The sequence below is a fragment of the Artemia sp. Qi Xiang Cuo genome, chromosome 11 (genome assembly GCF_049724085.1).
Source record: "Artemia sp. Qi Xiang Cuo chromosome 11, ASM4972408v1, whole genome shotgun sequence".
Classification (NCBI taxonomy): domain Eukaryota; kingdom Metazoa; phylum Arthropoda; class Branchiopoda; order Anostraca; family Artemiidae; genus Artemia; species Artemia sp. Qi Xiang Cuo.
Window position 1 is genome coordinate 36621281 of NC_142804.1, and position 13578 is coordinate 36634858.

Genomic DNA, 13578 nt, shown 5'->3' on the forward strand with positions numbered 1-13578 from the left:
AGTTGTTATCACTGATGAAAAACATTAATTCTAAGAGAAATTTGTGTGTGTTCATTAAAAGTATGTTAGTATTAAGGAAGAATGTTGTTACTTTGACGAGAAGGTTTGTTTGTGTTAATCAAAATTTGCTACTTCTGACAGAAAAGTTGTTATCACAATCAAAAAATTGTTACTTCTAAGAACAAATTTGGTATCTTTGGCAGAAAACTTGTTAGTTCAAACAGAAAACTTTTTATCACTGACGAAAAATATTATTTCTAAGAAATATTTGTGTGTTTTAAGTAAGAGTATGTTAATTTTTAAGGTAAAGTGTTTTAACTTTGATGATAAGGTTTCTAAGTGTTAAGCAGAACTGGCTATTTCTGGCAGAAAAGTTGTTATTGCAATCAAAGAAAAGTTACTTCTAAGAAAAAATTTGGTATCTTTGGCAGAAAACTTGCTAGTTCGAACAGAAAAAGTGTTATCACTGATGAAAAATATTATTTCGAAGAGAAATTTGTTTGTGTTCAGTAATAGTATATTAGTTTTAAGGTAAAATGTTGTAACTTAGATCAGAAGGTTTGTTAGTGTTAAGCAAAACTTGCTACTTCTGACAGAAAAGTTGTTACCACAATCAAAAAATTGTTACTTCTAAGAAAAAATTTGACATATTTGGCAGAAAACTTGCTAGTTCGAACAGAAAAAGTGTTATCACTGATGAAAAACATTATTTCTAAGATAAATTTGTGTGTGTTCAGTAAAGGTATGTTAGTTTTAAGGTAAAATGTTGTTACTTTGATGAGAAGGTTTATTAGTGTTAAGCAGAACTTACTACTTCTGACAGAAAAGTTGTTGTCACAAACAACAAAATGTTACTACTAAGAAAAAATTTGGTATCTTTGGCAGAAAACTTGCTAGTTCGAACTGAAAATGTGTTATCGCTGGTGAAAAATATTATTTCTAAGGGAAAATTGTGTTTTCAGTAAACATTTGGTGGTATTAAAGAAGAATGTTGTTACTTTGATGCCCACATTTAAAATACATGTTATTTTATTAGTAATATATGATTTTTTAATAAAGTTGGGTTTTATTTTTCGGAAATAAGAACGCTTGTGTTTAAAATATATGTGATTTTATTAATAATATTCGAAAAGCCATAAAGTAAAGTTGTGGGTGAATCACAATCAAAAAATTGCTACTTCTAAGAAAAAATTTGGTATCTCTGACGGAAAACTTGCTAGTTCGAACAGAAAACGTGTTATCACTGACGAAAAATATTATTTCTAAGAGAAATTTGTGTGTGTTAAGTAAGAGTATGTTAGTTTTAAGGTAAAATATTGTTACTTTGATGAGAAGGTTTGTTAGTGTTAAGCAAAACTTGCTACTTCTGACAGAAAAGTTGTTACCACAATAAAAAAATTGTTACTTCTAAGAAAAAATTTGACATATTTGGCAGAAAACTTGCTAGTTCGAACAGAAAAAGTGTTATCACTGATGAAAAACATTATTTCTAAGAGAAATTTGTGTGTGTTCAGTAAAAGTATGTTAGTTTTAAGGTAAAATGTTGTTACTTTGATGAGAAGGTTTGTTAGTGTTAAGCAGAACTTGCTACTTCTGACAGAAAAGTTGTTGTCACAAACAACAAAATGTTACTACTAAGAAAAAATTTGGTATCTTTGGCAGAAAACTTGCTAGTTCGAACTGAAAATGTGTTATCGCTGGTGAAAAATATTATTTCTAAGAGAAAATTGTGTGTGTTAAGTAAACATTTGGTGGTGTTAAAGAAGAATGTTGTTACTTTGATGCCCACATTTAAAATATATGTGATTTTATTAATAATATTTGATTTTTTAATAAAGTTTGGTTTTAGTTTTCGGAAATAAGAACGCTTATGTTTAAAATACATCTGATTTTATTAATAATATTCGAAAAGCCATAAAGTAAAGTTGTGGGTGAAAACGATGAGTACTTCAAGTTGTATAAATTGGCTTAGGAGGGACATTAAGAGCAGAACTTGTTCTGAAAAGATATAAAAAAGCCTTTTGAAAGCATTGCTTGGTGTTGAGGTATTCAAAAAGCCATAAAGTAGAGTTGTGTGTAAAAAGAATGAGTACTTCAAGTTGTAAAATTGGTTTAGGGGGGACATTAAGAAAAGAACTTGTTCTGAAACGATATTAAAAAGTCTTTTGAAAGTATTGCTTGGTGTTGGGGTATTCAAAAAGCCATAAAGTAGAGTTGTGGGAGAAAAGAGTGAGTACTTCAAGTTGTAAAATTGTTTTAGGGGGGACATTAAGAAAAGAACTTGTTCTGAAAAGATATAAAAAGCCCTTTGAAAGTATTGCTTGGTGTTGGGATATTCAAAAAGCCATAAAGTAGAGTTGTGGGGTGAAAAGAATGAGTACTTCAAGTTGTAAATTTGGCTTAGGGGGGACATTAAGAAAAGAACTTGTTCTGAAAAGATATAAAAAAGCCTTTTGAAAGTATTGCTTGGTGTTGGGATATTCAAAAAGCCATAAAGTAGTGTTGTGGGTGAAATGAATGAGAACTTTAAGTTTTAAAATTGGTTTAGGGGGGACATTAAGAAAAGAACTTGTTCTGAAAAGATATAAAAAAGCCTTTTGAAAGTATTGCTTGGTGTTAGGGTATTCAAAAAGCCATGAAGTAGAGTTGTGGGTGAAAAGAATGAGTACTTCAAGTTGTAAAATTGGTTTAGGGCGGACATTAAGAAAAAAACTTGTTCTGAAAAAAATATAAAAAACCTTTTGAAAGTATTGCTTGGTGTTGGGGTATTCAAAAAGCCATACAGTTAATTCGTGGGTGAAAAGGATGAGTACTTCAAGTTGTAAAATTGGTTTAGGAGGGTAATTAAGAAAATAACTTGTTCTGAAAAGATATAAAAAAAGCCTTTTGAAAGTATTGCTTGGTGTTGGGACATTCAAAAAGCCATAAAGTAAAGTTGTGGGTGAAAAGGATGAGTACTTCAAGTTGTAAAATTGGTTTAGGAGGGACATTAAGAAAATAACTTATTCTGAAAATATATAAAAAAGTTTTTTGAAAGTATTGCTTGGTGTTGGGGTATTCAAAAAGCCATAAAGTAAAGTTGTGGGTGAAGAGGATGAGTACTTCAAGTTGTAATCCCAAAGGGAGCCCATCCCCCCGGGCCCCCCAAGGGGGCCCGAGGAGATGGGGGCCCTCTGGGGGCCCAAAGGGAAGGGGGCCTCTTTGGGGGGACAGGGGGGAGGGGACCCCTTTGGGGGGCCCGGGTGGAGGGGGCCCTTTGAGGGGCCCGGGAGGAGGGGGCCCTGGGGGAGGGGCTGCTTTTGGGGGCCCGGGAGGAGGGGCCCCTTTGGGGGCCCGGAGGAGGGGCCGCTTTTTGGGGCCTGGGAGGAGGGGACCCCTTTGGGGGCCCGGGGGAGGGAGCCCCTTTCGGGGGCCTGGGGTGAGGGGGCCCCTTTGGGGGGCCCGCGGGGATGGCCGCTTTTGGGGGCCCGGGAGGAGGGGGCCCCTTTTGGGGGCCTGGGGGAGGGGGCCTCTTTTGGGGGGCCGGGGGGAGGGGCCCCTTTTGGGAGCCTTGGAGAAGGGGTCCCTTTTGGAGGCCTGGGGGGAGGGGACCCCTTGGGGGCCCAGGGGGAGGGTTCCCTTTGGGGGGCTCAGGGGGAGGGGCCCCTTTGGGGGTCCGCGGGTGGGGCCCTTTGGGGTAAAATATCTCAAACGGTTTCGCCCAAATCTTTCTCTAAAATCTCTCAAACGGTTTCGCCCAAATAATCCCTAAACGTAATTTCTGCGTGTTCCTTTTGTTTTGGCATCCTTGCGCAGTCACATTTCAAATTCCCATGAAAAAATTCTCGCGTTAATCTCTTCATCTCTAAGGTGTTCTTGGTTAATCTATTAAGGCTTCGATAGAATATTAATTTACCGCTAAGCCTAATGACCTGAGAAGTCATATTAAAAAAATAGAATATTAATTTATCTCTGTCACTAAAGACCATTTATCTCTCAGACCTAAAGACCAAAGAAGTTATATTGTTTCTTAATTCCCCTTCCGTGAATCAATAATTCCCCTCGATTATGCAAATCAATTTCTCAGAAAACTAGTTCCCCTAGGTGTCATTGACCCGTTAGTGGTTCAATATTCCATGAATAAATTATGTCCTGTCAGCGTTAGACTCGATTATAGATGGCAGCACGCAGTGTAATCAGTACTTCCTGATAGGTTCCTACTAAGTGGCTATATTTGGTTTTTAGAAAACAGGGAAGGAGTAATCGGATTGAGCTGAAATTTTGAGAATAAGCTCCCAGACCCTAGGAAAGCTTATCCTCTAAACTTCAGCCCGATCGAACAACGTTAAAGGGGGCCTGTGGTGGAAGGGTCGAAACTTCCGGCCCACTTTCCCCCATGAAGATAAAGTCGGAGGGGGTGAAATTTGGCATGTTTCTTAGTTTGATCTTAGACTACAAAATGCGATTACCGCCGGCCCTCTGCAACCGCTAGAACCGGAAATCGCTTAACATTGTGGTGGGTCGCCCCTTTAAAGAGGCACAAGTGTGCCTCCTTGATGACGGATTGTAACTCGGGATTTCTTAATTGCTCGCTCTAGGAAATGTTTTGTTTTTACATTTACAAGAAAGAAGACACGAGATTTGTTTGAAACAAAATTTATAATTGTTTGGAGATCGAAATAAAAGGATTTCATCTGCATTATAAAACTCGACAGTTTCTAACTAAAACTATCTCCAACAATACCTACTTTTTGTTTCCATAGCTTCAAAACTTGTAGTATTTAATTAGGAGGGTGGGGTATCATTTGACAGTCCTAACTTACCCTTTTAAAGTTGGACACAACTCCTGCTTAGAGGCTTTACTAAAGCTCATCCTTCGGTACCGGGTGATCCAAATTTGGGGACACAGCTAACTGATTCTGGTTCCTTGAAAAATAGAATGAGGTTGCATAGATGACATAGTAGTGCATCGGAACACTGATACCACAAAAATATTTGTCCCCAATTCAATACCATCAAATTATTGACTTCGTTTCTCTAACGTGATTGCTTTTCCTGGTAATATTCAAAAAGCATTTTTATTAATATTCGACAAGATTTACAGGGAGGCATAACACCGAAAAAAGTCCAAGAAAAAAAATCCAAATTACATATTGTTTATCCTGCAACAAAATTAATCTGAAACTTTAAGGACGATGAAGAAATTTTAGTTACTGTGGAGTTTGAAATGTCAATGGGGAAAATCAAAAAATCGTTCTTCTAAAAATGTAATAAACAATTACATTTAGTTGTAGCGAAAGTCAATTGATTCATTGGCAAATTAGATATAAAATCGTTTGTTTATAATGTGGAAAATACCGATCTGAAGGACTCTTCCTATTGCATGCTTGGTTATGGTCATAAGTTCCCTAAATCCATGAAGGCACTATGATGGCACACTGGGAGATTCAGAGGGGTCGAGGACCCTCCCCCCACCCCCCCCACAAGATTTTTCTGGGCCTTCATTCCTTGTTTTTTTTCTTGTGTTTTTCTCTCTTTTTTAAAAAAAAAGATCCATCAATTTGGTCAATTATTGGCGCCCTTGTCACATTACCCCCCTCCCAAAGATTTTACTTATTGGCTCCGTTGTCCCATTCCTCCCCCCAAGATTTTGCTCTAGATCCGCTCCTGTGACGGCACCCTTAGTATTAAGATAAATGTCACTAAGCTTATTCATATAAGTATTACTCTCCAAATGAGCTCTTAGACAGCTTTTTGTGATCGTTGGTGCCCCGCGAGTGATAAAGAAATATAAAGCACAATTCTTCACAATTCTCAAAAGTTGCTTTTGTAATTAGCTCTTTTCTAATAAGGTAAACATAAATTACAGTTGCTATTCCAAAACCAATTTTACTGACTCTTTTTTCATTTAGTAGTATTTTTTTGGAACGTGTTTATTAGTTTTCCCTTACTAAGGGGACTTCGAGGGGTATTTTTAAGATGTTGTAAACCTCTAGTTCCAGGTTTTCAACTATGAAGAATATTATGGGACCTGCTTTTGCTTCCTCGCCTTTTAACTCAAAAAACAGCGCCAAAGGGAGCTAATTTTTGTGCCATGTGGTTCTTTGCAATGGCGTTCTCAATACGTATCTATAAAAAGCACGTTAATATGGCCAAGAACTTTGAACTGAGCCATTAAACATGTCTCTGCGATGTTGGAGTAGCCTGGTAGCTCTACTAGACAGCACGCAATTTATGAAACTTACTAAGGGGGCTACGCGAGGGAGTATACAAGAAAGTTATTGTAAGCCTCAGGCTAAGGTTTCCATCCATGTAGATTGTGATGGTAGATTATTTGATTTCATTTTTGCTCATTTTTGGTCATTTTTGCTTTAATGGAGTTCTTTACTTTTCTTTGAAAAATTTATTTTATGGAAAAATTTTTTTTTTAATTAATTTCTGTTCGTTTTATATTGTCATAGTCTTTTCAGGGAAAAAGAAAATAATAGTTTAAATCTTGTCGTGTTTTTATGACTTTGTAGTTTGGCCTGCTATTTGTAAGAAAATTTGTCAGCAAATTTTCAACAACATACACCCTTTTAAAAGTCTGGACACAAATAGAAGTGTTTAATTTAGTTTAATACCTCCTCTAGTTGACCTGACATAGAAAAATTGATACCATTTGCAATAAAATCGGTTTATTTTCTTTGATAGCTTGGATACACTTACGCTATTTTGATTTGGTTGAATTTTAAGAGCAGGAGTAGGCCCAAAAGTTTCAACATAATACCCTCAGTCGTTCTTGGGATACTGCTGAGATGCCTTATTAAGAATTAGCATTAACACAGTGCATTTTGATTTAATCTTAAGGCACAATTTAGTTTTTAAACATAATGGGTAAATGGGAGAGTGGGCATGAAAGAGGGATTAGTTGCCCTCTAATCACTTTCAACTGTTAAAAAAGCCACTAGCCCTTTCTATTTTCAATCGAATGAGCCCTTTTCGAAGTTTCTACGACAACGTCGATACGAAATTTCTTGGACTAAACAAAAAAAAATAACAATACATTGTACCCACATCACTCTTTCCTATGAAAATTTCAAGCCTTCCAATCACTTTCGACTATTAAAAAGGGCACCAGCCCTTTCAATTTTCAATCGAATTAGCTCTTTTTCAGTTTGTACAACAAAGCTTTCTATAAACACCTTATATGTCTCCAGGGCATAAATTACATTCCTTGTCCTGAGGGCTGTGAGGGGATTGTTATCCTCAAAGACTTAATTTCCAGAAATTTCAAATACATTAAACAAAATTGCTATCTCAAAATTTTAATTGGATGTGTTTGGGGACAAGGTGGGTGTGAGAGGGGCGTTAGTTGCTCTCATATCACTTTCAACTATTAAAAAGAGCACTAGCCCTCTCAATTTCCAATCGAATGAGCCCTTTTTAGTTTCTACGACAGCGCTTTCTATAAAAACCTTATATGACCCCAGGCCATAAATTACAACCCTTGCCCTGAGGGCTGTGAGGTGGTTGTCATCCTCGAAGACCTAATTTCCAGAAATTTCAACTACGTTAAACAAAATACTATATTAAAATTTTGATTGGATGTGTCTGGGGAAATGGTGAACGTGAGAGGGGCGTTTGTGGCTCTCCAATCACTTTCAACTATAGAAAAAGCCACTAGCCCTTTCAATTTCCAATCGAATGAGCCCTATTGAAGTTTCTACGACAACGCTTTCTATAAAAACCTTATATGCCCCAGGGCATAACTTATAACCCTGGCCCTGAGGGCTGTGAGGGGGTTGTGATCCTCAAAGCCATAATTTCCAGACCTTTCAACTACGTTGTATAAATTGAGTATCTCAGAATTTCGACTGGATGTGTTTGGCGAAATGGTGGGCGTGAGAGAGGGGTTACTTGCCCTACAATCACTTTCAACTATTAAAAAGGGCACTAGCCATTTCAATTTCTAATCGCAGTTTCTTGAAGTTTTTTGAAGTTTCTACGACAACTCTTTCTATGAAAAAAGTCTCATATACCCCCAGGGCATAACTTACAACCCTTGCCCTGAGGGCTGTGGGGGGAGTGTCATCCTCAAAAACATATTTTCCGGACGTTTTAACCACGTCAAACAAAATGACAATTTCCAAATTTTGATTGGATGTGTTTGGGGAAATGGTGGGTATGAGAGGGGTGTCAGTTATCCTCCAACCACTTTCGACTATTAAAAAGGGCACAAGCCCTTCTGATTTCCAATTGAATGAGTCCTTTTTCAAGTTTCTACGACAAAACTTTCAATAAAAACTTTATATGCCCCCAGGGCGTACTTACAACCCTTACCCTGAGGGCTGTGGGGGGAGTGTCATCCTCAAAGATATAATTTCTGAACCTTTCATCTACTTTGAACAAAATGGCTATCTCAAAATTTTGATTGGATGTGTTTGGATAAATGGTGGGCGTGGAAGGGGTGTTAGTTGCCTTCCAATCAGTTTTGACTATTAAAAAGGGCACTTGCCATTTCAACTTCCAATCAAATGAACCCTTTTTGAAGTTTCTACGACAACGCTTTCTATAAAAGCTTAATGCCCGGATGGCATAACTTACCACCCTTGCCCTGAGGGCTTTGAGGGGGAGGGGATTGTCATCCTCAATGACTTGATTTGCAAAACTTTCAACTACGTAGAACAAAATAGCTATCTCAAAATTTTGATTGGATATGATTGGGGAAAAGTTGCCCTCCAGTCAATTTCGACTATGAAAAAGGGCAATAGCCTTTTGAATTTCCAACCGAATCAGCCCTTTTTGAAGTTTCTACGACAAAGATTTTTATAAAAAACCTTATATGTCCCCAGGACATAACTTACAACCTTTGCCCTGAGGGCTGTGGAGGAGTGTCCTCCTCAAAAACATAATTTCCATCTGGAAATCAACTACGCTAAACAAAATGGCTATCTCAAAAATTTTGATTGAATGTGTTTGGGGAAATGGTGGGTGTGGAAGGGGTGTTGGTTGCCGTTCAATCACTTTCGATTATTAAAAAGGGCACTAGCCATCCCAATTTTCGAATCGAGTGAGCCCTTTTCCAAGTTTCTACGACAACTTCTTCGATACGAAGTGCCCTGGTCTGAAGGAAAAAAAATAATAAATAATACATTGTGCCAACATCGTTCTTTACTTCGACAGTGCGATTTTGCTGCCTATGATTTCAGGCTCTTTTCTGGAATTCCTATAAGATTGTTTTTGCAATAAACTCTTACTATTGAAATTGACCGAAATAATAGATACTCTTCCTCAATCAACTTCAAATTAAAATTCTCTCACAATAGACAGTTTTTTTTTCAAAATCTGTTTTTAAACTACAGATTGCTAGGGTGCAGCTATCGATGCAGCCATGATATATTCTCCTGATAAGAAAGTCGTCTTCCCTAATTTAGATAATTTTTAGTTTCTTTAGTAGCACAATTTTGGGCTACTTTCCCAATTTAAACCTTAAATTATACAGACCCGGCCATAAGGACCTGAGTTTAGTTCGATTGCCTTGAACGTTGAAAAATAAGCAGAGCTTTCACTATATACAACTTTTAGTGGACTTTTTTTTTATTTAGTGAATAGTTGATATTTTTGGAGGGTTTTCAAGTTTTTTTTCGTTTACCTCCCAGGTTAATTTAAGTAAATAAATCACGTCATCAATGGTATTTGCTTCAAGTTAAAATTTGAAGGAGGAAATATCTTGCATCTAACCGTTAGTTAAAGGTTTTCGAAAAAAAAAGTCTCCTTGGCTTATTGACATAAAATCCTTATTTTATAGTACAATATTTGTGAACACCATGCTTAAGATAGGATAGCAGTGAACTGAGATACGTCTATCATTTTTTTTCATATTTGAACGGTAACATCTTTTTCAGAATCTGCGTGAAAGAGATATTTCTGTCCTTGGATTTGGCCTCAGGATAATAGAGCGTTCTGAAACTCCGCTGTCATTTGAAAGTATGTGGGACTTTATCGGACCAAAATTCAACTTAGCTGCATGGTCAACCATGATGTGGATACCTTCAAGTATTAAACGAAAATTGATCAAGATTTCATACATTAGCAGTCAGGAGCCCAGCCAGATTATGATTTTTGTGAATAATACGATGTCTCGGGCTACATCTGACAATCGAGGAAACTACCATCAAAGACCAACACTCAGAGACACAGTGCCAAGGGGCTACCCTCATTCAGTGCCCCCTATAGTTCCAGGAGGTCCCCCGGTGCGTCCTATCCCACATCCTCCTAATAGACCAAGCTCTGTAGTATCGACTCCTAAGTCTGTTTTGCATAATACCACTGGTCGACCAAGATCCATTGATCCTGTCAGCCCCAACCATTCCATCTCAGGTCAAACAAATGCAACAGTGAATCCTAAGCTCCCCGTATACCCTGCTCCAACTGTGCATCCAACATACAATATAAACGCAAATAGGCCAGCTTTTTCTACGAATACCTATAACCGTGGATTTTTTGCTGATTATGCATCAAGAAACCTAACCTCTGGTGTAAATGTAGAGCTGCACATCCTTAATCGCAATAGGGCATTTTTCAGGTTTTTCCTGGGAGGCTCTAACAGAGAAACTGGTAGGAACCAAGCCTTCCACATGTATTTCAGTAACCAAGACTCCACAACAAATGCGACGCCTTTTGAAGTCTGCTTTGATGCTGAAACCAGACTTCCAGTCGAGACACTTGACCGAATGCAACCCCTTTCTCCGAGCTATGACACCTCCGACGCTATCAGTTTCAACGCTTCAGTTGGATTTGGACGCACTTGTGATTCATATGCTTTCAAAATAAACGGAACAGCCGTGCAAAGTCCGTCTTTGAAGCGAATGATCCGCGAGGCCTTGACAAACCGCCGCTGTGGTGGGATTGAAAGAAGTTGGCAACGATGGAACGAAAGACAATACAATCAGGGTGATGAAAGTTATGACTATCAAGGGCGTTTGCCTGAAAACCCTGCTTTTAACCCGGTTCCACGTAACAAAAACTATGGAACTGGCCATGCTTTGAAGCAAAGGTATCTCAACTCTGACCTTGAGCAAGATCATATAAGGAATCCCCCAAGACAGTTTTACCGTCCACCTCAATCTGATTCCCATTTTATACCCCCTTCTTCTCAAGCCTTTGTTGATAGAAATGAGGACTTTAGACGATCTGAAGAGTATGAAGTTTATCATCATAAAAGACCATTTAGGAATCCAGAGTATCGTGGAAGCTCATCTGAATCATATGGTGGTTTGCCAAATGCTTGCAAAATTGCTAAGGAGTGGTCTAGTCTCCTGGATGTTTACAATATTACTGCTGACTTGAGCACAGTAGGTGTTTTACATTTTTCCTGTTTGTCTGTTTGTGTATGTATTTTTGTATGTCTGTGTCTGTTTTCGTGTGTGTGTGCGTGTGAGTGTGGATTCCTGTGTGTCTTTGTGCATGTATGTTAATGTGTGCGTGCCGCGTGAGTAATGGGCTCATGTGTGTTTATGTTTGTATGTGGCGGGTCTGTGAGTGCGAACACGTTTACGTATGCGCACATGTGAGTGTTTGCTTGTGTTTGTGTGTCTGTGTGACAGTGTTTTGTTTTTTGTGTGTTTTTGTTTTTGTTCGTGTGTGTCCGTGTGCATGTGTGTGTGAGTCTGTGTGTGTGTTTTTGTGCTTGTGTGTGTTTTTGTTTTTCTATTTGTGTCTGTGACTTCATGGGGGCGGTGTGTTTATTTTTGTGTAAATTTATGGCCCTTTACATGTATCTTTAATTCAGTTTTACTTCTCTTATTTCTTGGTGGATAGAAAAATATTTAGGTGGATGAGGCATTGAAAAAAGTATTTTAAAAAAATATTCCAGGGGAAGAAAAAACTCGATATTATAATACAGGATTTTTCATATAATGTAATATCTAAAACACTTTAAAAATAGTTTAATTATTCATACACAGGTTTTTTTTAAAGGTAACAGATTCGGGACGTGTGCTTGAATTTTTTTACGACAAACAAAGTGGTTTTTTATTTTCAAGAATAATTAGCATGGTTTTACAATGGACTTGTTAGCAATTCTTAACCTCTGTACAAGTTTGATGTGAAATTTTTATTTTCAGTTGCCACACTTTGCAGTCAATGCAAGCAATCTCTTTGGTCAGTATTTCAACCGGTTCTGGATTCCCTATTATTCACATACAGGAGGCGTTCCAGGTTCAGTTCATGTGGTCATCAAGACTCACCCTTTGACTACCAGTGAGTTTAGCGCAGCCGATATTGCGATTTACACACCAAGATCAAATTCTTCATTTGTGAGAGGAAAGCTGCCAGAATGGATGAATTTGTTTCTTCCAATAACTAGGACGCCAAGTTTGACGAAAGCCTTTTTTGGAGACTCTTTTAGTCGTGAGTATTTATAACAAACTGAATTGGGCTAAGTAGCACCACTAAAAAAAGAGAATGCTTTGGTTCATAACAAGTTTGGTGTCTGAAGCTTTTAAGATTTTATACATACTCGTAAAAAGACAATTAGTTGTCAGTGCCAGTCACTTAACTGTCAGGGAGCTCTTTATTGTACAAAAATGTTTGGCTATATAGGTGAATCATCCCAGAAATTGCGCACAAAGCTAGGTTAAAATTTGTTTCAAACGTCTTTAGTAAACACAAAAACGGAAGAAAAACGTATTGACATACCGCACACTGGGGTATTAATTGAGTGTAAAACATCCAAGGATAAAACATTGGTATTGGATTAAAGCTCCAGAAGTAATGAAATAATATTATCTGAAGACAAAAAAAATGCATAAAACAACAGAGGCTGAATTTAAAAGAAAAAATCAATAGACAATTTTTTTCATATCAACTTGGTTTGGAATCAACTACTACTACTACTTGTAACAACGCACGGCAGCAACAAGCCGCTTGAGGCCAATACAGCTACGCATGCTTCTTCTTTATCCCAATCTTTTCAAAGCCTCCCTCTTTTTACCCTCCCAGGAAGTTCCGATTTCCCTTAAATCTTTCCTTGCGGCCTGCTCCCACCATGTTCGAGGAACGACCTGTTTTTCTTTTGTCCCTAGATAGTTGATTAACAAGGACGATTTTTGGTAACCTGTCATTAGTGTCCTAACCATCTCAATCTGTCTCTCATTACATCCCTAGAAATCAGACTGAACCACATTTTTATTGCAGCTTACTGTTCCGTGCAGCCCGTCCCTGGGTATCCAAAACAATCATTTCTTATCTAAATTGACTTGATGCTGCTTTCGCATTTGCTTTTCTGCCTCTTCCCTGCAACCTAAATCTTTTAGTTCATTGCTATTATCAGCCAAGGTGTTCTCTCCATTTCTTACAAAGTTTGAAGGAAAACGGAAATAAACTTAAAAAAAAACAATCCAAGTAAGAAGAAGTGTGCGTTTTAAGAATCGTTTGGGGTAAACAGGGTAATTTCCTTTCCGAAGTAAGCTTATCAACTTGTTTAATACCAATAGTTTCGAAAAATAAACTCTAAACAAGTTTTTCTTCCATCGTAATTGCTTCTCATTAGCATTAATCTACGAAATCATTAGCATTAAAATTGATAAAAATAACAAACATTTTAAGCAAGTTAAT

General features: G+C 37.7%; 1 protein-coding gene across 1 annotated transcript in view; it reads left to right on the top strand.

Moving 5' to 3' along the window:
- LOC148946939 (vitellogenin-2-like) overlaps nucleotides 1–13578 on the top strand; it is a 194006-nt gene that overhangs the window by 159610 nt on the left and 20818 nt on the right. Inside the window, exons 17-18 of the mRNA XM_089096746.1 lie at nucleotides 9867–11315; nucleotides 12087–12372. Coding sequence (XP_088952872.1) covers nucleotides 9867–11315; nucleotides 12087–12372 — 1735 coding nt within the window. The remainder of the gene's footprint in view (nucleotides 1–9866; nucleotides 11316–12086; nucleotides 12373–13578) is intronic.